General features: G+C 27.0%; 10 protein-coding genes across 10 annotated transcripts; 6 read left to right on the top strand and 4 right to left on the bottom strand. All coding sequences in view use genetic code 12, as the record gives it.

Annotated features, from left to right (window-relative positions):
- Positions 1–586: 586 nt before the first annotated feature.
- On the top strand, positions 587–2,956 carry KGF54_002641 (uncharacterized protein; the record flags this gene model as incomplete). The annotated part of the gene is made up of 1 exon (XM_051763143.1): positions 587–2,956. The coding sequence occupies one exon, from the start codon at positions 587–589 to the stop codon at positions 2,954–2,956; it is 2,370 nt and encodes a 789-aa protein (XP_051620012.1).
- A 1,199-nt stretch (positions 2,957–4,155) lies between these two features.
- KGF54_002640 (uncharacterized protein) lies at positions 4,156–4,455 on the top strand (the record flags this gene model as incomplete). Its single annotated transcript, XM_051763142.1, has 1 exon — positions 4,156–4,455. One exon carries the CDS (start codon positions 4,156–4,158, stop codon positions 4,453–4,455), a length of 300 nt encoding a protein of 99 aa, XP_051620011.1.
- Positions 4,456–4,836: 381 nt separating this feature from the next.
- Positions 4,837–7,059, bottom strand: KGF54_002639 (ubiquitin-protein ligase; the record flags this gene model as incomplete). The annotated part of the gene is made up of 1 exon (XM_051763140.1): positions 4,837–7,059. The coding sequence occupies one exon, from the start codon at positions 7,057–7,059 to the stop codon at positions 4,837–4,839; it is 2,223 nt and encodes a 740-aa protein (XP_051620010.1).
- A 2,395-nt stretch (positions 7,060–9,454) lies between these two features.
- Positions 9,455–9,664, top strand: KGF54_002638 (uncharacterized protein; the record flags this gene model as incomplete). The annotated part of the gene is made up of 1 exon (XM_051763139.1): positions 9,455–9,664. The coding sequence occupies one exon, from the start codon at positions 9,455–9,457 to the stop codon at positions 9,662–9,664; it is 210 nt and encodes a 69-aa protein (XP_051620009.1).
- Positions 9,665–10,578: 914 nt separating this feature from the next.
- KGF54_002637 (uncharacterized protein) lies at positions 10,579–12,722 on the top strand (the record flags this gene model as incomplete). The annotated part of the gene is made up of 2 exons (XM_051763138.1): positions 10,579–11,725; positions 12,148–12,722. 2 exons carry the CDS (start codon positions 10,579–10,581, stop codon positions 12,720–12,722), a joined length of 1,722 nt encoding a protein of 573 aa, XP_051620008.1.
- A 364-nt stretch (positions 12,723–13,086) lies between these two features.
- On the top strand, positions 13,087–14,404 carry KGF54_002636 (uncharacterized protein; the record flags this gene model as incomplete). The annotated part of the gene is made up of 2 exons (XM_051763137.1): positions 13,087–13,503; positions 13,988–14,404. The coding sequence occupies 2 exons, from the start codon at positions 13,087–13,089 to the stop codon at positions 14,402–14,404; spliced, it is 834 nt and encodes a 277-aa protein (XP_051620007.1).
- Positions 14,405–14,493: 89 nt separating this feature from the next.
- On the bottom strand, positions 14,494–15,084 carry NUO2 (Nuo2p; the record flags this gene model as incomplete). The annotated part of the gene is made up of 1 exon (XM_051763136.1): positions 14,494–15,084. One exon carries the CDS (start codon positions 15,082–15,084, stop codon positions 14,494–14,496), a length of 591 nt encoding a protein of 196 aa, XP_051620006.1.
- Positions 15,085–16,415: 1,331 nt separating this feature from the next.
- Positions 16,416–17,864, top strand: KGF54_002634 (uncharacterized protein; the record flags this gene model as incomplete). The annotated part of the gene is made up of 1 exon (XM_051763135.1): positions 16,416–17,864. The coding sequence occupies one exon, from the start codon at positions 16,416–16,418 to the stop codon at positions 17,862–17,864; it is 1,449 nt and encodes a 482-aa protein (XP_051620005.1).
- A 186-nt stretch (positions 17,865–18,050) lies between these two features.
- On the bottom strand, positions 18,051–18,622 carry KGF54_002633 (D-aminoacyl-tRNA deacylase; the record flags this gene model as incomplete). The annotated part of the gene is made up of 2 exons (XM_051763134.1): positions 18,051–18,477; positions 18,558–18,622. 2 exons carry the CDS (start codon positions 18,620–18,622, stop codon positions 18,051–18,053), a joined length of 492 nt encoding a protein of 163 aa, XP_051620004.1.
- Positions 18,623–21,695: 3,073 nt separating this feature from the next.
- KGF54_002632 (uncharacterized protein) lies at positions 21,696–22,691 on the bottom strand (the record flags this gene model as incomplete). Its single annotated transcript, XM_051763133.1, has 1 exon — positions 21,696–22,691. The coding sequence occupies one exon, from the start codon at positions 22,689–22,691 to the stop codon at positions 21,696–21,698; it is 996 nt and encodes a 331-aa protein (XP_051620003.1).
- Between the last annotated feature and the right edge of the window lie 521 nt (positions 22,692–23,212).

Here is a 23,212-nt window from a genome sequence, read left to right as displayed (position 1 = left end):
AATCTTTTGTTTTTCTTGACCAATTGAAACTATAAATCTATGATTTTAAATAATTAGTGCTACACAATAGTATTAAATTTAAGGTTTGAGTTTCAATTGGCTCTAAGCAGCAATTATCAACCGATATATTATCATAATCATTGTTATTTTCTTTTAAATGACTTCAGCCAGTTTTAAATTAATCTATTTACTTATTAGTTGTGATGACAAAGTAAAGATCAATTAATACTATCCAAGTAATATAAATGGTACTAATAAATTTGTGTCTCAAGTTTATTGTTTTGGAAATTCTTTTTTTTTCCAACTAAATCAAAAGAGTAATTAAATAGTCTATCTAATAATATGAATTTTACTTTGCAACACTTTTTTAATTTAAACATTCAAAACTAATAACTATCCTTCATCAACAACAACTATTTCATATGTCATTATAATCAATTGAATTATACTCTTCTCACTTGTACATTAGTTCCTATATTTTTGTCAAAAAATTCATATTTGTATATTTAGACGATTAATATTTTATTGTGGTCAAATTATATTTCGACAACCACTATTAGCTTCATAAAACTATAGAATTCATATAATGTCACGGTCGGTATCTATATCTGGAGTTTCAAATCCAAATAATAAATCAAATTTAAATTCATATAATAATCTTAGAAGCGCACTGATTGGTGGATCAACATTTTTCAATAATTCGATTAATAATGATACAACAATTGGATCAGATCAAGATAAAGATCTAAAATCTATGAATAATCAAGATTTATATGATGATTCAGAAACAAACACAGTAGAAAAAGAAATTGATATAGTTGGAGCTATAAGCACTTTACATTTAGATGAAGATGAAGATGATGATACTCAAACTAAGGATTCAACAATAAATTCGGATAAATTGGAATCAACAAAAACCTCAAGTAATAATACATCTTCAATTATTGGGAATGCAAATCATCAATTACCAAAACAACCTCTACATCAAGCGCCTTATTTTTTCAATCACCCTTATGCAAACCATGCATCATTTACTCCCCAACCTTCAAACAATTTCATTAATAATGGTAGTGGTGATGTTTCAACAAATTGGATGAATCAGAATAATTTACCAAACGGAGTTAATAGAAACGGCTTTGTTCCAAATTCTGAAAACCCAATTAAAACAAATACAGGTGAAGAAATAAAGTTACCATATGTAAAACCATTTGATTTACCCAACTCAAAAGATAGTACTCAATTAAAATCACAATCTAATTCAAAAGCCAGAGATGATAAAGAATCAACGAATGATGCTAACATCAAAGAACATCAAGTGAATTTCCAAACTCAACAACAACAACTACATCCTCATCAATTTAATCCATTTCCACCAAGTCCTATTGGACATCATCCAGGGGCTCCACCACCACCAATGATGCCGTTCAATTATGGTCCATTACCACCACATCACCCTTTAAATCATCAAAGTCCAACAGATTATCAAAATTTTGATTTGAATATAGGACAATTGCCACCACCACCACAACCAGGAGCTCAACAACCACATTTGACTAATGGTGGATCAGTATGGAATAACAATAATAACAATAATAATAACTCATCAGAACAATTGAAAAACCAACCAGGTATTCAAAATCCAAATTATAGATATAACAATACTAATAACAATATAAATGGATATAAAAACATCTCACAATATCAACATTTACAACAACACCCACAAAACAATTTCATGAATAATAATTCATATTATACAAATGGTCATAATAATAGAAGAAATAATAGAAATGGTAATTTTAATAATCATCATAATCATTATAATAATTATCAAAATAATCGTAATCACAACCATTATCAAAGAAAAGGAGAAGATGCAAGTAAATATTTTAATCATAAAGCTATAGATTTTAAAGGTTCAATATTAAATTTATGTATTGATCAACATGGATGTAGATTTTTACAAAAGGAATTAGAAGAAGATGGTGAAAATCAAGAAGCAGAACCAAAAGAAGAAAATGAAGAATTATCAATAAATCAAACTGCTAACTTAATTTTTGAAGAAATTCAATTAAAATTAGTTGATTTAATGATTGATCCATTTGGTAATTATTTAATTCAAAAATTAATAAAATATTTATCTTCAAATCAATTATTAAAATTAATAGAATTAACATCAAATGATTTTTATTTAATTTCAATAAATTCTCATGGTACAAGAACTTTACAAAAATTAATTGAAAATTGTAATACTAAAAATCAAATTGAATTAATTATCCAATCATTAAAATCATATGTTATTGAATTAAGTAATGATTTAAATGGTAATCATGTTATACAAAAATGTTTAACAAATTTTAATAATGAACAAAATCAATTCATTTATGATTTAATTTTAAAAAATTTAGTTGTAATTAGTTGTCATCGTCATGGATGTTGTGTATTACAAAAAGCATTAGATTTTGGTAATACCAAACAAAATAATGAAATTTTTAAAGAAATATCCAAAAATGTTGAAATATTAATTTATGATCCTTATGGTAATTACGTTATTCAATATATTTTAAATAATACATCAAAAGAAAATGAAACAAATTTAAACAAAATAATAGAATATATAAAAATTAATATAATTAAAATATCAACTCATAAATTTTCTTCAAATGTTATTGAAAAATTATTAAAACAACAACAACAACAAGCCCCAGAGCAACAAACAAAACAAATTGAAATACAACAAAAAAATCAAGAAATTTTAATAAATGAAATTTTAAAATTGTCATCAAATGATTTAAATTTAATTTTAAAAGATTCTTATGGTAATTATGTTTTACAAACTTGTTTAAATTTTGCAAATTTAAAACAATTAACAAAATTAAGTAATTTATTATTACCTTTATTACCACAGATTAAAAATACTCCTTATGGTAGAAGAATTTTAAATAAATTACAATAAAAAATTTGTTTATCTAAGATTTATAAGATGGTTTTTTTAATAAATGAGATAAATATATTCAATTTTAATCTGTTCTTTGATGTTTGAAATACGACACGGACGAGATACACTCTTACTTCTCAAACGTTTAAAAATCATGCTCAAGAAGAAGGCTGTAACATTATCATCAATAGTTTAACTTTTAATTACAGATACCCCCCTTAAGTTTCAAAAAATTGGACTTTAATAAAAAAAAACCCCTTTTTATAAAAGAGTTAAACCAAAATAGAAAAATTATCAACAAAATCAAAATAAAAAGAAAAAATTAAACGATTCTATAAATCTATTTTTATCTTTCTATTTTTTACGATATCCATTTAACCGTTAACCCAAATATATTATTTTTTAAAACAGTGTCAACAATTTCTTTTCATTTAAGTAAACTTAAGTCAAATTTCTTTCACTTTACAATTCTTATTTGTTGAATATTTTCATGTACTTCTTTTGAAATAATATTTTGAATATCCATCCGGAAGGAGTATATGATATAGACACTTTGAGCCAGTATAATCCTTTCGTTTACTTAAGCTTTACTTCTATTTTATCTCCTATATTACTTGCAAAACTTTAAAATAGAAAAATAAGAATTATACTTTTTTATATTGCTATTCCCCTCCTTTTTAAATTTTGGGTATATGGATTTTTTTTTTTTCTGTTGGTTAAATTCTCTAATTCAAGATGAAAACAACTAGCTCGTGTTAACATTAAGGCGAGATAACAACTATTTTGGTCAAGATGATTTATAGTTTAAACGAAGAGAATAAAATTTTACCCCTCGCATGGTAGCTTAATAATTATACTAATTACACAAAAATTGGGAGGAGTAAAAAATAAATTAAAATGGCTATGAAATGAGTAATTACATAGTTAAGAAAAGAGAGGGGTATATTTCTTTTGTTAATATATCAAAAATATAATAAACACGATGTTACAAATGAATTATCTATTTATAATAATATAAAAAGTTATACGATAAACAAAATATATAAATATCATTATAAAGATATATAAACAACATAAATCTGTCAATATTTGTTATCAATTTCAATTACATTACATTCATTTCTACTTCAAAGATATAAAATATCATTGATAAGTTTATTACATATTTGAAACAACCACTTAATTTTTATTATACGATATACGAAAATAAATAAAATATGTTTAATAATACAATTAAAAAACAATTTATTAAAACAAGAACAACATCAATAATTAAAAGGGCTTTAAGTCAATCTTCAATTTTCAATCAACAACAACAACAACAACACCAAAATCAATTTGGTTTTAATTATTTTTCAAATCAGAAACAAAATGATTTAGAACAGATATACGAAAAACAATTTGATTATTATAAATTTCAACAATCTAAAAAAGATGAAGGAGATTATCAATTTAATGAATTAAAATTTGTTGATTTAGTTCATCCGGATGTTGCTGAATTTGCTGATTTATTTTGAAAATAACTTTCAAGAGTTATTGGGCTAGAAAATTGACATCTTTCTACATTTATTTTTAATTTCATACTAATTTTTAATTTTTGGGATATATTGTTTGGGTTTTTTTTTTTCAATAACATAATTAATAACTTAATGGTTTAGTTTATAGATTTTCAAGAATTGAATTACTTTAATAGTGTTTAATTCTTTATATAGTTCAATAATTTAATAAATTAATAATCTAATAATAATAATGTTTAATTTTTCAATTTAAAGACGTTTTTATGTAAGAAATTCTCGAATATTTTGGTATACTTGAGGATGAGTAGAATTATTTATTATATTTTGATAGTATTTTATATAAATTGACTATAAAATATTTAAAATTAAAACGTAGCAAAGTTAGATTAGTCTATCAAATAAACTATCAATTTGATCATCAATATTATCATGATCATCTTCTTGTTGTTGTTGTTGTTGATCTTGTTGTTGATCTTGTTGTTGATCTTCACCTCTTTCATTAAATAATCTTCTAATTGATCTTGCTTCAGTCGAAGTAGTTTCAACACCATTTGAAGTACGTCTACTACTTATACCAACTGGGAATATAGCATTAATCATTGATCTTCTTCTATATTGATTAGGACCATTAGAAGAAGAATTTGAATTTGAATTTGATGAACCTTGATTTTGGTTTTGATTATTATTATTATTATTATTATAATCTCTTGAAAATCCATGTCTTATATAATTGAAAATTTCATTATATGGTAAAATATTTGATTGATCATTATTATTATTATTATTTACATTAGAATTTGATGATTCATGATTCGAGGTTGAATTTGGATTTTGTTGTTGATTTGTTATTGATGGTATACTATTATTATCATTGTTTTCTTCGGATGATGTTGAAAACCAACCTGATGTATATGATCTATTTATAGGTGATTGATGTAAAGATTGAGATCGAGGAGATTCATTAGAAGTGGCTGCTGATGAATCTTGAGGTTGTTGTTGTTGCTGTTGAGTTGTTGAATTATTCGTTAATCCCATTAATGCAGGTCTTAACATATTTGCTAGTTGATTTGTAAAATTTACTTGATTTATATTTGAATGAGTATGAGAATGAGTTGTTGCATGAGTTGTTGTATGAGTATGAGTATGAGAATGAGAATGATTGTGATGATTTGTAACATCATTGTTACTATTATGTGAATTTGGCGGTGTGTTGATGTTATCGTTAATGTTATTATTATTGATCATATTATTTGAAATTGTATAAAATGTAAAATTTTGACCATTAATAGTTTGATGTTGTGGTGGGAAATTTGTAGTTGTAACTCCATTGATTTGATTATTATTATTATTATTTGGATTTGCGTTAGCACTTTGTTCCACTGGTTCAGCTACTGAAAACCTACATAATGGACATGTAGAATTTGATTTTAACCATTCAAATAAACAATCTTGTCCAAAAATATGATTACATGGCATTTTTATTGGAATATGTTGAAAAGGTTCTTTAAAATCAATCAAATAAATTGGTTGTTGTTCTTGTTGTTGAGATGTTGAATTATTAGATTCATTATTTGTATTTGTTTCATTATTATTGATACTTGAACTTGTTTGATTAGTTTGAGTATTATTATTATCTCTCGTTAATTCTTCTCTATCTATAGTTTCAGTTCTTGATCTTGAAAATCTCCTTAATAATCTTGATGTTTTATCAACTAATTTTCTTCTTTTACTTGTGATATAACTTTCTTCTTCTTCATTCTTCAGTTCAATTTTTTCGTCTTCATCTTTCTCATCTTTTGTGAAATCATCAATCAGATCAAAATCTTCTTTAGAGTCAATGATATTTTTTTCAAATAAAAAATCTTCAAAACATATAGGACAAATCAATGACTCATCTTGTTGTTCTGGTTGTTGTAAATTATCATTAATCTTTAATTGACTTAAATTTAAAATTTTTTCAAACAGTTGAAATTTTGATAACGTTATTCCTCTTTGTTGTTGAATATTATTTAAACCTTGTACAACTAATTGATAAGCCATTTGAGTTGCTATTCTAATAAATTCTTGAATTGCATTTGGATCTCTATTATTTGAATTATTTGGTAATGATAAAACTAATGATCCTGATCTATTTGGATTATTTGGTCTATTTTCATCAGAAAATAGATAATTTACAGTTATTACTATTGCTCTATCTGGTGACTCTGATCCTCTTCTAGGTTCTTGAGTATCAGTTGAATCATTATTATTTGAATCATTGTTGCTATTAGTATTATTATCATTATTATCAGATGGATTACTAGATGAACGATTTAAACGAGAAGATCGACGGAATGGAGGAAACAATGAGTTTCTGGGAACTCTTCTTGAAGTATTATTTGTTTCGGGATTAATTTGTGGTGGTTGATGTGTACTTGATGATTGGTTGGTGGTAGATGATGATTCTTCATTTAATTGTTGATTAAACTCTTGTTGCAGTCTTTGTTGTAATTCAATTAATTCCTGATGATGATCTCTTAACCGCTGTCTTCTTAGTTGTCTTTCATTTCTTAAATCATCCTGTGAATTTGAATTTGTAGATGAATCATCATTATTATTATTCATCTTTTATTTAAAATTTAACTATATGATTCAGGAAATAAACATTTAGTCAGGTAAGTATTCTCTTTGAGTTTACGAACAATCTTAATTATTATACGTTTTATGAATTCAAATTATTAAAATATTAAATGGTGGCAAAAATATTGCAGTAAAAGTTGTGATGTAAAAAATTAATGATTTAAAAATTACTTTTTTTTTTGTTATAAATAATTAATTTACTTGTAAATTATAAAGATAAATGATAAGTATTTAGTTGTTGATGTAAGTAGTAATCGACTACACAGTTCAAGTCTAAAACTATTGCTTCTTAAAACAAATTTTGATTATATAGTTACTTGATAATATATTTGGTTGCTTATTAATAAATAAATTTAATTAAAATTTGATATGTTTCAAAAAGAATTAATATAAATTATTATTACGTAATTTTAATTTTATTTAATATTTAACACACACACATTTATCAATTAATTGAGCTACCAGTTATTGAGAGGTGTCACAAGACATACATAAAAGACAACATGTTTATTTAACATTTATTATTAAACATACATTTTGAGTACATTAATTTGCCTAAAAGCTGTTGTTTTTTATTGGACAGTGCTTAAACATGATATAAGACTAATCTACTTTCAGTTTCGAAGCCTAATGTGGTAATGGTCAATTCAAGAGATTGTTACAAAATGTGTCTCTAAGGAAGATAAAAATAAGTTTTACTATCAATCATTGAATTGTTTTAATTTCATTCGCTGAGGATCAATTGTCATTTTGAAGATAATAAACTGGATGATTGAGTTTACGACGTGAACAATCAATGATATCAGATGCTATTTTAGAAACTTGTAAACTTGGTTTCTATAACAAAATCAGCTTCAATAACCCCATCTTTATCATCGATTTCATTCTATCAGCAAACAAACCAACTTACATTCGTTATATTAATTGAAAATGGCTGCTCAACAACAATCCAACAACAAAAACTCAAGTGCCAGTAACGCTAAAAAAACAAAACGTTGGAAAAGCAGACCAAGCTAAAGGAGTTGATGTTAGTTTTATTAGTTTTTAATTTACTATTGTTCAAATTATTTGGGGTACAATAAATGCTAAATTGACTTTTTCTTTTAACTAGTCGTGGGTTTACTTGGATATAGAAGGTTTATGTATAACTTAATAACCAATAAATAATTAATAAGTGAAGTCAAGTGTCTGTAAATGCTTTTATTCTATCAATGATAGTACTGAAACTATTTTGCAGCCATTTTTGCTAGTGTATATTTTGGCAAAAGTGCACTACAGTTTTGCAATATTTAAGCATATCAAATTTAGAAATCATTTTTATTTTGAATTATATTTCTTTCTTTTTGAACAACAATCAAATAATCAATCAACCTATCAATGGAAGAAGTAAAAGCATTAGTTAAGTGATAAAAAATAACTTATATCAATATGATTTTTTCGGTAAGTAAACAACTTTATATTCATTTTTTTTAAGTTTTATTAACAAGCAGATTCAACTACAGCAAAACAACTCAAACCAATCACAATTGATACTTTACTATACTTACTGGCTGGGTAAAGAAATGGTAAAATGATCTTTTGTTGATTGTATACTTGATTAACAGTACAGAATAACCAGGAAGTCAATTGCAAATTGTTAGGGGGCAGCAAAAGCATATTCAAATTAAATATCCATAAAAGTTTCACATTGTCTTTCAGTTTAGCACAAAGTAAAACATCTATATCATTGACTGGGATGAAATTGAATGTCCTTTTGTTCTTACTATTCATGTTCTCAAGTTTGGTGATCAGTTTTGGTAAATCAAATCGTTCTACATTTTCATTCAACTAAATGGACCTATCAATTGCTCAAACAATGACTACAATTGACCTACAACTTACTAACCTTATAGATTTTCCTTTAAATTTGTCTAAACATAGTTGACTTCTTCACAACTCGTGTAGAGTGCTAAACTGGAAATCTTGCTGAAATTGCAAACTTGGTATTTTTTTGATATGCTTTCCCCTAATAAATTTGCAATTGACGCTCCCAAACGAAGGATGGGGTATGTCATTTTTTTTCTAGGTTTTGTGTAACTTTAATTTTTGTATACAAATATCAAAATGTTCGAATTTTGACGTTTTAAGCATCGCGTTATATAGCCCTTGTTTTATATAGTCCAAATTACTTATTTCTAACTGTTTAGAGCTAATGGCTGCTGAGATATTGAGGTTTTTAGTTGATTAATATTTCAGGCAAAAATGACACAAAAATAAAATGGTTACACAAAACTTAAAATGTATACGGTCAAGTTCTTATTCTTATGTTTCAGAGGATAAGTAAGCGTTAGTTGATTCTAAACCTCCAATTTGTGCCGATTTTCTGATATCCTTGCTATAAATGAGATTTGTGCTAAAATCAGCACCAAAAACACCTTTAAAATATCAATATTGTATCTTTGTCGACAAAACAATTGCTTGGGTTTTATCAAAGAACAAGTACAACTTATTGCAACGTGAAGCTGAAAATGTCAGGCTCGCTAAATCGGATTTTGCATTAAATACTATGAGACAGCTCGTCAGTCAACCTAAAATCGATATTAAATCATAAATAATTATTAAATTTATGTATTGACTAAACTAATACTACACTCACCATATTCCTTCAAATTCATTATTCCTTAATATCATAGTAATCAATTTCCATCTTCTTGTTATAGTAACAATAAACCAAATTGAACAAAATACAATAATTGAAAATAATAATCCAATAAAGATTGCACTTAAACATAATCTCAATATACTGTAAATAATATCTAATCCAGCAAATACGATATTTATGAGTAAAACAACGTAATTGTTCAGTAAGTTTGTCGTAGTAAATGAAGGTGATAATGATAAAAACTCTTCAAATCCATTAGTAAATGGTGGATCAAAGGATTCTGGATTTAGTATTAAAATTAATGGTATATTTGTTAAAAAATTCGTTATTATATCATTTTTTATATTATTGACTATAATTGAGGTCAAATTCAAGTAATTTGTCATTCTGGATCTCTTGAAGAATTTGCTCAAGCTTGTTCATTTCATGTATTTGGTGGCAATAAGGTTTTCTTGAATGTATAGGTAATTTAATTGGTTTCACTAATATTACCGAAGTCCAGATTTGTTACTATATCATTGAGTAAAATGCTGTAGTCTTGATTGATTGATTGATTGATTGAAGATTTTAACCTTTTGTAGATAGTTGATGTATTTGAGTGAATTGATTGTAAAAATAATTGATGATTCGTGTTGTTAATAATTTTTTTTTCTCTCTTATTTTTTTCTCCACGATTTGATTAGGGGGTATTGTGATTTTTTATTAATAAATCTTTATATCTTCGTTACCGCTTAAGAGATTTATCAGAAACTTATCGTATCTCCAAAAAATTAATGATATCGTTTCAAACAAGTAACAACAAATATATATTCACTTTTACGTTTTCGTTATCAATATTTGATTGGTTATGAAAGTAACTTGAAATGGAATTGAATGATGTACTGAGTGTTCAAGCAGATATAGATAAGAGGGTGCTAACTTATAATGATAAAAATGATAGATCTAATAACGATATCACAGATGGCACCAATAATTCAAGTACAAATAACTTGACTTTAATAACGTTACCAGCGGATGTAATAAATTTGATATCAACACATCTTCAACCACTGGATTTTATAAACCTATCAATTTTGAATAAACAATTTAGATCATATTGGATTAATATAATATTTAGGAAAATTAAAGTCTTTTGGTCAAATTTAATTAATGCGGATGATTCATCATTTTTAATAAAACATTTCAAATATGTGGTAAATCAAATAAGAATAGTTGACAGTTATCTGAATGGAGATTGGAACTTAGACATATTTGAAGATTTTCTTTGGAACTTTCATAAGTTAAGAAAACTTGTGATAAATACAAAAAATTCAAGTGGGTGGTTAAAGTATAGAGCAAATGATAGAATTACTGACTTAACACTTCATTATGATCCACGTCATTCCAAAGATGAAATACGAAATAGTGATAGATCCGTGAAAATTTTTAATATTGAACATTTGGGTAACTTCAAGATGTTAAAAAAATTAAGTTTATCCTATTACGAACTAAGTTGGGATCCCAGCTTGATTACTCATCCAGTATTAATTTTGGAGAGCTTATCACTTTACAATTGTGCTTGGGATTATCCTTTTGAAATATCTTTCTTCAATTACAATAACTGTTTACATGAATTAAGTCTAAAATATGCCTATGAGTTTGAATTTTTCATTAAAACCGAAAGATTTTCTAACTTGCTAAAATTTGAATCTGATGATAAGAGATTTGATCTAAAAAGCTTAGAGATTTTAAAAATCAATTTTGGAAATACAATGCTGTCTAAGGAGATTCTGCAACAACTTTCAATTAATAGGGTTTTGTTTCAAAATTTATTAAAATCTAAAAATTGTTTACCAAATTTAAAAGAGATATATCTATTAAACTGGAAGTTCACATCCATGAATGAATTGTTAAGGATGCCATACACGGATTTCAATATTGCGAAGGAAAACTTGAGGAAGGTTGAAATACAAGTGTTGGATTCAACAATACTTTTGAAAGGATATGAGGCGATTAATTGGCTGTCGTACTGTGAAGACTTTGTATCACACTGGAAGAAGTTTAATCCGTTCATAAAATTCAATGTTAGCATAGGGGGCTATCTTTCCGCGCATGAAGATTTCATAATAGTACCTGCAAATCAACCGAATTTTTTAAACTACGATGAAATCTATAATACACAATAATGACATCGGGCTAAAGTATCTAATCGTGTAATAAGCTCTCATCAAAACTCTTTAATGTACTCTACAATTTTATATGTAATAATTAAAGGTTGCAAAATGATGAAGAATAAAAAAATATACGAGAGTAAAAATAATCAGATCTAAAACCAACACAATATAAGTTTACTACTACCCTCAATAATTATTTGAAACATATATGAATGAACCTGTTCATATTACTTGTATTTTTTATATCAATATGTTTAGCTAACACTGAAACAATTTTAGTGAGAATTCCGAATTACTATAATATACCAACATCAAAATTAGTGCAGCGAAATCAACAATATAAATTACAAGAGTACAACTCGACATTATCATTCATACTAAACTATCCAATTACTACGATTGATAATGAACTATCTAATGATGTTAGCATTATTTCGTTGAATTACAATACAAAGAAACCAATTAAAAAATCACTATTGATAAAACTTAATAATTACAATAATTCAATATTTACAAATAATGATCTACTCAATATTAAACTTTGTTGGCCAGCTACATTTCCTTATGATTTTACATTGAATGAAGAGTATATTAAAACAACAGATTATTTACAAGATGAAGAACCTGAATTAGACCTTTATTTAAGAATTGATTATGAATTTTTTGGAAAGACTTATGATGAAAAATATTTAAGTGATAATGATCTGCTACAATTTCAGTTATTTATTTCAAAATTACCTAATAGATATTTACCTATCCCCTTGGAGTTATATGATTTCTTGATCTTTTTTGTTGATTTGTTGATTTTAATTGTTACTCAATTTGATTTATTAAGGCAAATATTTGGTATATAGTATAGACATTGCATTAATAGACAAAAGAATACTTCTTTCGTTCATAATCAATTAAATTTGAAACCCTTTCTAGTACTTCTAATCATTGAATCAATGTAATTGTAACATGAAGCCTTGTTTATAAAGTACGTGAGGCTGATTAAAAAAAACGCACTTCATTCTCTCCCCAATTTTAAAAAATGTACTTGTTAAATATTGCATTCAATTTATATCATTTACAATTCTTAATTTATACCCGTTCAATTCAACTCAATTCAATTATATTCAATTCTTTTCAATTTATCTCAATAATAACCAATATATTAAACTCAAACAATTCAAAACGATCACCAATTTATTAATCGAATATACAATCGCGATAGCAATGTCAACCAATAAAGAGTATCAAGAGGAAGATCCATTATCAGAACCTAAAAACACTCAACACATAGACTTATCAAAATTATCACCACAAGAACTCAAAATATATAAAATGTATGGGAAATTACCAACAACTTCTCAAATATTAAGCTCAAAATTTCATGACAAAAAATATTTTGATTCAGGAGATTATGCAATGCAAAAACAAAAAGGTTTAAAAGGTGTATCAGGTTTAGGTGGAAACAATGTTGCAAGTAATATACCCATGAGACATCCAAGTGCTGAAAGAATGAAAGAAATGTCGGTTAGAAATAGTATAAGTGCTACAAATGCTCAAATATTTGCGAATGGTAAAAGTGGTTTATTGAATGAAAGTACACCTAAACCTAATACTTTGTTGAATAAAGATAACGATAAGGTTGTTAACGAAACAAATGAATGAGGGAGAAAGTAGGAAGTGTTTTCTATGATTTACTTTTTGAAGTTTTTTTGGAGCTTTTTTTTTAATTAGCTTGTATAGTATCTATAGCTCTGTTTACTTTTGTTAATCAACAGATTGTATTCAACAAGCAATCTCTACTTTTTTTCACTGAACCACTTTACCACGGTCGCTTTTCTACATCAAATGACTTTTACCTCCTGGAAATAATTTATTGAAAAAATATTAAGGTACAAGATAACTAATTACCCCAGATTAATCGATTTACAAACCTTATTAGCTACAAAGTACGATAATATGAGTTCTCAGGAGGCATAATATGGACAATCCTTATATCATTACAAGCGAGAGCTTTAGTAGTAACTTAAGCACATTCAAAGATGCCATCATAAATGATTTATATAACACCAACAATAACGTTCAATTTAGAATAACCAATAGTAGGATCAAACGATACCACGATCAGAGTATATTGTTTGTTAACTTGGGCATAAACAATCAGGGAATAGATCTAGTACTAGAATTCACGATATCGTTTGAGAGCTTTTACAATGTTCCAATTTTCAATTTCAGAGTATACCATAATAATAAATTATCATTTGATCTAGGTGGAGTAAATGATATTTTATACTGGAACCGAGAAGTTGAATACTTGTTGATAGATCACCATATTCTACAGAACCCCTGGTTTCAAATACATCCTTGTGAGACTTCAAGTACATTGGATCAACATATGCAGTCATTTGTTGAGATTTTAGAATACGAAGGAGATAAAGCGGGAAAAAAGAAAGATCTTACCGTTGAATATTTGAAAGTTTGGTTCAATTTGTATGGATTACCTACAATCTTGCCCGACTTTTCCTTAAGATCAACAATTCAGTGAATAGAGATATTATTAATTAAATAATTGCATTATTAAAATGCTTTGTATTGTTTCGTCTTTATTGATGTCTCTGTTTATTCTATTAAACCTTATACAGATGCATTTGAAGCAGTAACTTTTGTATCAGTGAACATACGACATGGGTATTTATCAGTATACATTCCTGATACATTTTCAGACAAAATTTCCCATTTAAATTTATTTAAACTTGGTGCTACAATTGGTTCACCTTCTTTTCCCAAAATTTCTCCCCTTATAATATTTTCAGGTAAATTTGTTAATGTTGTGCTTAAACTTATTTCTTTATTTGGATTTTCAAAAGGTATTAATTCTTCTTCTCCTTTTTTACCAATTGAAATTCTTGGTTTTGATTCTGAACCTAATTTTAATAGTCCTGAAACTTTAGTTTGATTAAAACCATGTAATTGTGGATAATTTCTTCTATAATCTCGATTATAATATGGATTTCCCTTTATATCCCCAGCTGGTATTGTTACTGGATCTTTATAATTTTTGGCTTCTTTAATTCTTTCACCTGGTGGTGTTTGTCTAAATAATGCAACTAATGGATTACCTGATGATCTATTTGGGACTAACACTAATAATTGTCTCAATTTTTCCCATATACCTTGTGGTCTTGTTGTATATTTTTTCCATACTGGTACTGGTCCTCCTGACATCTTTGATTAATTCTTTATGTGATGATTAAAATTGAATAACTTTGAATGATTTATTGAAATTGATATATATCGTCTTAATTGTAGTTGAATAGTGATGATTTTATTGTTGGGACCTTTGTTCGTAAGTGTCTTGTTGTAATAGATTAGACCAATCTCTATATTATGATTTTTTTCACATAGTTAAAATTTTAAACCAATAAAAAAAAGTTAGTAAGTAATTATAATTTAGGATATAACTACCAAATGTACAATAAATTTATATACAGGAGCAACAGTTCTATACAAATGCACCAGTCTAGTATTACATGAGCTAAAATCTGCTGTCCATGACAAAGTTAGTAATGAATATGCTCATATCTGACGATCTTTAAATGTTATGATTGAAGTCATCTGCTATAAAAGGCGGTTCTTGGGCGAGTGTTTCTCATCAATTAATTGAGAATTGTCGAAGTTTTCTGTACTTTAATGAAACTGTCAAACAGTTTTAGCCACAATATCTGATATCCATGCGAATTTGAAAATGTCAATTATCGGGTAAGCTCTTCCCCTGAGATCTGAAATACTAGTAAAAAATTGGACTCAATACCGAAGATTCGATATGAAGATACGAGATCTACATTTTTGCTAAAAAGATTCAGGGCGAAATTGATACAATTTGTTGCACAAATTTTTAAGATATTTGGAACCAAAGTCCAATTGTGTTAGTTCACAAGGGTTCAAAAATTGTGGATATCGATTATGAAACGCTCAATTTGCATTTACGAGTTCTAAAATAAATTTGTACGCCTTTTTCTTTTTAATTATCTTGTGAGATCAATTAATAAGATAGTTGGTGGATATATCCGTGAATAATACCATTAATGAAAGACGTTTTTGGATTTAGAAGACTTGACGTAACCTTTTAAAAGAAACTTGAGTTAAACTAAAAATTAAGGCGATAAAATAACGGATTGCTATCACGTAATATTCATTAGCCATAGTTTATTATCAGTACCTAATAAAAGATTCAGTTTTTGTTACTAGTTACGAATAATTAATAATTATTTGATGTATAAGATCTTAAAATTTAATCAAATGAAGAAAATTAAATGAAAAAAGTTATTTCTTTTGAAAAAAAATTTTATTAACAATAGAATTTGATGCAAGGTGGTTAAGATCTTAACCATGTTTAACAGTTGGAAATTCCATAGATGTTTTTATTTACAATAAATTATTTTTACATAAATACAAGATAAGATCTTCCCCAGAAGTTATGGTGTACGAAATTAGCTAATTTTTTCATCAATAAGTCACACTTTGTCAGATCATAAATAGTTGAATCTCTAGCAAACATGTCAACATCATCAGTCAAAGATTCAAAATTGGAATTATCTGAACAATCAGATATATCATCATTTGACCCAGATTCATTTCTACAAAAGGAACTAGATGAAGATGCACAAAATAATATAAATTATAGAAATTGTTCATGGCAGAAAACCGCAGGGTTACTATTTAGTGAATATATATGTTTAGCTATAATGTCATTTCCTTGGTCATATTCCGTATTAGGTTTAGGTTTGGGTTTAATAGTTACAGTTATCGTTTCATTATTGTGTCTTTATACTGGATTAATTATTTCTGATTATTGTGCAGCTTATCCTCATTTAACTAATGTATGTGATATTGGTCAACATTTAATATTCGGTTCAAAATGGGTCTGGTACGCTACCGCTGCTGCATTTTTATTAAACAATACTTTGATTCAAGCTTTACATGTTTTAGTTGGTGCAAAATATTGGAATACTATTAGTGATAATACTACAATTTGTTCAATTGTTTTTGGAGTCGTAACTGCAATCATATGTTTTTTATTATCGTTACCAAGAACTTTTAGTCATATGTCTGGTGTTGGATATTTTTCAGCAGTCACTATGTTTATTGCAGTTTTATTAGCAATGATATTTGCAGGTATTCAATCTCACCCTTATAAATTTGATCCTGCAACTCCAGTTCATTGGACTGCATGGCCAGCACCTGGTGCAAAATACGTTGATATAATGTCAGCAGTTTTAAACATTGTTTATACATTTGTTGGACAAATTACTTATCCTTCATTCATTTCACAAATGAAAAAACCAAGAGAATTTAGAAAAGCTTTAATTGTTGTTACTATTTGTGAATTAATCACTTTCGCTTTAGCTGGATCTATCGTTTATGTTTATGTTGGTAATGCATATATTACAGCACCAGCATTTGGTTCATTAACTGGTAATTTTAAAAAAATAGCATTCAGTTTTGCATTGCCTACTATTTTATTTTTGGGTTCATTGTATAGTAATGTTTCGTCACAATTCTTATTTCAAGAAATATTTAACAAATCAAGTAGACATAGAAATGAACATACAGCGCTTGGATGGGGTGTTTGGATTTTATTGAATTTTGTATTATGGTGTGTTGCTTTTGTTATAGCTGAAGTCATTCCATTTTTCAGTGATTTATTATCATTAATGAGTTCATTGTTTGATTGCTTTTTTGGTTTTATATTTTGGGCATTAGCTTATTTCAAATTAAGAAAATTATATTATTATAAAAAGGAAGGTGTAAAAATTGGATATGTTGAATTATTCAAAAGATCTTCTTTAATTCAAAAAGGTGAATTTATATTAAATATTATTATTTTCGCTTTGGGTGTTTATATATTGGGACCAGGGTTATATGCTACTATTCAAAGTATTATTTGGTCTTACCAAGCTAGTTTGTATGGTAAACCATTTAGTTGTGTAAGTAATGCTATATAGGTAGATTTTTGTATTAATTAATAAATAAAGATATTAGAAAAGTTGTTCATATAAAAATGCTTACAATAAGTAAGATTCCATACTAATCCTGTTAGTTGATCAGAATCTAAACATTTTATTATGGGTACTACTTACAAAAATCTATTGTCTATAATGTAAAATCATTTTCAACTTACATATGCAACTCTATAATATTGAATCTTGTGTATCCCAAACAATTGTGACAGGACCCGAGTTTTGTAAATTTACTTCCATCATAGCACCAAATTCACCATCTTTTACTTTTTCTTTGCCCAATCCATCTTTCAATTGATCTAAAAATAAAGTATATAATTTTATAGCATCTTCACCTTTTGCAGCTTTATGAAAATCTGGTTTACTTCCCTTCTTTATAGTACCATATAAAGTAAATTGACTAACAGATAATATTTCACCTCCAATATCTTTTATTGATTTTGACCATGGTTTGCCTACCCATTCTGTATTTGTTCCTGCTTCTTTCGTTATATCTTCAAAAACTCTTAATGATAGTATTTTCTTGCTTAACTTTGATACATCTTCTTGTGTATCTGAAGTTGAAATACCGACTAATAGCATTAAACCATTACCTATTCTGTTGGATTTAGTTAGTATCCATTCGATGAAATGTGGGGAACTAGATCTGAAGATCTGTAGATCTCCGTTAAAACATACGATGAGATGATTTTATTGTCCACTGTTACTGAAGCATTCTTCACTTTTTGTAGTACAAGTCTCATATTCTTTAGGTAAATTCAACTTGAATACTATGGTATAAAATTTTGAAGAAGCCAGATGGTGAATCACTGAAAAATTCAAGCCGCATGTGTTTATCCTTTCCAGAGTTATCAACACTTTTCAACAAATCTACAATCAAATACCTATGAGAATATCCAGTAAATGGCATACGAGTTTACGAGCACTGATTTACATAGTAAAATGTTTGGGGCATAACTCCTGATCCATCATAGGCGTTAGTATGGTCAAATACTGCATCGTTTTTAGTCAAAAGCCGTTGTAATAAGGTTAGAGACATTTCAGTGTCATCAAAGAAAGATATCTCCTTTAAAGCTTTTTAAAATGTTTATCGACAATCTGGTCTACTCTCAACAATTATATTATATGCAAGGAGTTCAACGTAATTTTGCTGATTACAGCTAATTAATGGACGAATTATAGATCTCTAAAAGTATACTTTAATGACTGGATGATCAAGACAAAATATTGGACACTTCATTTTATCATCTTGACTATTAACATGTTTATGATCAAAGGCATATATCATCTATTGTCAAGTCCCATTCAAGCTGAGAATGAATAAGGTTGCAGATGGTATTACAAAAGTAAGATATTATCAGAGTCGATTATTAATGATAGTTAAGTGTCTAAAGCGATCAAAGAACAATAACACGCCACCTTCATTAAATTGTCAATTGTCAATAAAATCCAAATTGTCCATGAGGACTTGATTGAGTTGGGGTATTTTCTTTATTGTCAAGTCCTGATTAAGAAAAATTAAAATTTAGTTGAGAACAAGAGCTAAATCTGCATCACAACGTTTTGCTAAAACAATTATTGGCTAATGTAATGTATTTATCAGTTAAAATTTTTGATGAATTGAGTTTGTCAAATTAATAAAATATGAATGCAATTCTATTTCCTCATTCAATCAGGCTCAAGTTGAATAAATTAACTACAATAGTAGGCACTAAATTTTATATTAAAAATGGCTGCTCAACAACAAGCAAACAACAAAAACGCAGGGACCAGTACTGAAAAGTTAGCCGCTGGTAAAGGTAACTAGGCTAAAGAAGTTGGTGTTGGCTCTATTGGTTCTTCATGTACTATTGTTTGAGTATACTTGGTTAATATAAATACTAAATTGTCTTTTACTTTGCACAGGTTCTGGATTTTTCGGATATTGAATGTTTACATGGAGCCTAATGAACAATAGTTCATTAATTCTTAGAGTTATAAGTCTTTAATTATTCTCATTGTAAGTATTATTTTGCTGAAACTATTTTGCAACCATTCTTATTATAGTTTATATTTTGGAAATAGCACACTACTTATTGTTTTGCAATATTTAAGCATATCAATTTTAAAATTTTTTATAACTTTTAATAACATATCTTTCTTTTCAAACAACAACCACTCAATCAATTGATCGATCAATCAGCTGAAGACTAAAAAGCATTAGTCAAATGATAAAAATTCACTAATAAATTAGTCAATATGAGATTCTCGGTACGTAAATAACTTCATACTCACTTTTTTTTAAATTTTATTAACAAGCAGATTCAACTACAGCAAAACAACCAAAACAATCAAGATTGATACTTTACTATACTTACTGGCTGGGTGAAGAAATAGTAAAAGGATCTTTTGTTGATTGTGTACTTGATTAACAGTACAGAATAACCAAAAAAGTCAATTGCAAATTGTTAGGGGGCAGCAAAAGCATATTCAAATTAAATATCCATAAAGTTTCACATTGTCTTTCAGTTTAGCACAAAGTAAAGTATCTATATCATTGACTGGGATGAAATTGAATGTCCTTTTGTTCTTACTATTCATGTTCTCAAGTTTGGTGATCAGTTTTGGTAAATCAAATCGTTCTACATTTTCATTGAACTAAATGGATCTATTTGAATGCTCAAACAATGACTATAATTGATCTACAACTTATTAACCTTATAGATTTACCATTAAGCTTATCTATATATAGTTGACCTCTTTACAACTCGTGTAGAGTGCTAAACTGGAAATCTTGCTGAAATTGCAAACTTGGTATTTTTTTGATATGCTTTCCCCTAATAAATTTGCAATTGACGCTCCCAAATGAAGGAGGGGTATGTCAGTTTTTTTCTAGATTATGTGTAACTTTAATTTTGTACGAAAATATTAAAATGTTGGGATTTTGACGTTCTGAGCATTGCGTTAGATAGCCCTTGTTTTGAGGAGTCTATATCACGTATTTTAGCTGTGTATATTCAATAGTTGCTGAGATATTGAAGTTCTTAGTCAACACATTTTTCAGGTAAAAATCACACAAAAACAAATATGTTACACAAAACCTAAAATGTATACGGTCTTATTCAAATTCTGAAATAATTGACAATTCTGTTAAACATTTCTTCTTCTTGAGCTTGAAATAATACGGTTTTGGCAAAAATTGAACCAATTATAAGTCTTTAGGTTTAGTAGAACATAAATTGTACATCCTTGCATGCTGTTATGTTGTTTTAAAAGTTCATGTTTGACTAATGTTAGCATTTGAAGAAGGTAGACGTAAATGTTAAGCAAACAAATAGTCAATGCTGTGTTTTCACCTCTAGTGACCCCAAAAAATTACAACTAAATTACTTAACTTGAACAGGATCTTCGGCTTGTATTTCTATTATTAACAAAATAGTCCGGAAGTCACTAAATTTAACATGAGAAATAGATATTATACATTTGATTCAAGCCTTAGTAAATTATACATTGCTTCAAGAATACTTGGGTTCGTATTTATTAGTATCCTGACTTCCATTAAAGCAAGAAATGTCATTTCTCGGATTAAGGCGTTTTAAAGCTATCGTTTAGATCTAAAATTACTGATCAAATAAAATCAATGTTTGTAAGAAAATTGTCAACTTTGATTTGATAGTCTATTGGATTATTATAAAATCATGTATTAAAGCTCTATTAATTGTTCTATAATTTGTTTAGGTACTTATTGTTTTTACTTATATAAGTTGTAATTTGAATAAAATTGATCTACACTATTCATTTTTAAAACCTCATATATATATCCAAATATTTGATTGATTACCATTCAATTGGATTAAATTTTTGTAAAATTCTAACTTTAACAGGCCAAACTTTTCCTTCACCAATAATACATTGATCAACAATTGGTTTAACATTATTTGGTTTACATAATCCTAACCAAATATTTTGACCTGTATTTTTCAAATATATAATAACATTTGCAGCAAATTTATGACCTCCAATATGATTTATAAATGCAATTTTAACTCCACCAGGAGTTAAATCTCCAAAATCTCTATAAAGACCAACTTCTCTTAAATATAAATCCATTTCTTTTTTCATTATTGGTGCTGTTATTCCACATCTTTTATCTCTTGTTTTATGAGAACAAAATAATACATATGCTTTATTTTCATCTTCTATAATTGTTGGAATTTGTTGTTTTATTGTTTCAAATTTAAGTTCTTGTTGTTGATTTGTTTGTTTATTATATAAATTATTTTCATCAATTATATTTAATAATTTATTAAAAATTTCATCAACTTCATCAATATATATTCCTTTTATCCATAAAAAATAAGGTAATATTAAAACATCCCCCTTTTTTTGTTGAATATATTCATCATCAATTAATAATTCATCATTACCTAAAGAAGAACAAGTAACTTTAATATTTCCAATACTTGTTTTACCTGATTTTTCAGAAGCCCAATTTGCAATTTTATTTGATAAAGTACCTTTTAAACCAGTAGCATCATGAGGCCAATCTGTTTTACCAGTTGATATATTTAAATGTAAACCAAAAGGTTTTGTAGAATGCCATAATGGTTCATTTTCTTCAAATTTTAATGATTTTGGATAATGAAAAGTACAATCTTCACAAGTTTCTGAACAATCACTTATTTCAAAACCTGAATCTATAATATGTTGATCTATTGATGTTGATGATGGTGTTGATGGAGATGATATTGATTCTGGAGTTGTTGATGATGTTGATGATGTATTATCATTATTTGATAATTTTAAATTAAGAATCTTGTTTAATATTGTCATTGAATTGAATTAATATTGCTATGTTCTTGTCTTGAAAATGAAATACTAAATATATGAATATATGATGATGATGTAAAAAATAAATTATAATATAATAAAATGATTGATAATAAATATGAAATAAATTTATCGACTAAATAAATGAACAATTGAACAAATAAATAAAATGAAATGAATAAATAAATAAGAAACGGAATTAATTAAAAACCGTTTCAATGTGGATGAGAATAAATAAAGATATCTTATAAACTTTTAAACTTATCTATTTAATCTATTCTTATTATTATTCTTTATTCTTTATTCTTTATTATTATGTAATTAATAATTTTAGTAATACAAAAAGATTTCGGAAAAATAATTTTTTTAATCGGATCGATCGAGATTTTAAAATGTGAAAATTTTAAATTAAAGCCTTAGAATAGTCTGGCTACAACTTAATATAGAATTTTATCATTTAAACATTAAAAATTTAATAATATTAAATTTATCTTTATGATCTTGTACTTAGGTTGATATGGAAA

Source organism: Candida jiufengensis (assembly GCF_024610255.1).
Source record: "Candida jiufengensis strain CBS 10846 chromosome Unknown scaffold3, whole genome shotgun sequence".
Taxonomy (NCBI): Eukaryota; Fungi; Ascomycota; class Pichiomycetes; order Serinales; family Debaryomycetaceae; genus Lodderomyces; species Lodderomyces jiufengensis.
Note: the sequence above shows the minus strand (reverse complement) of the source record. Positions and strands in the feature narration are given on the sequence as shown.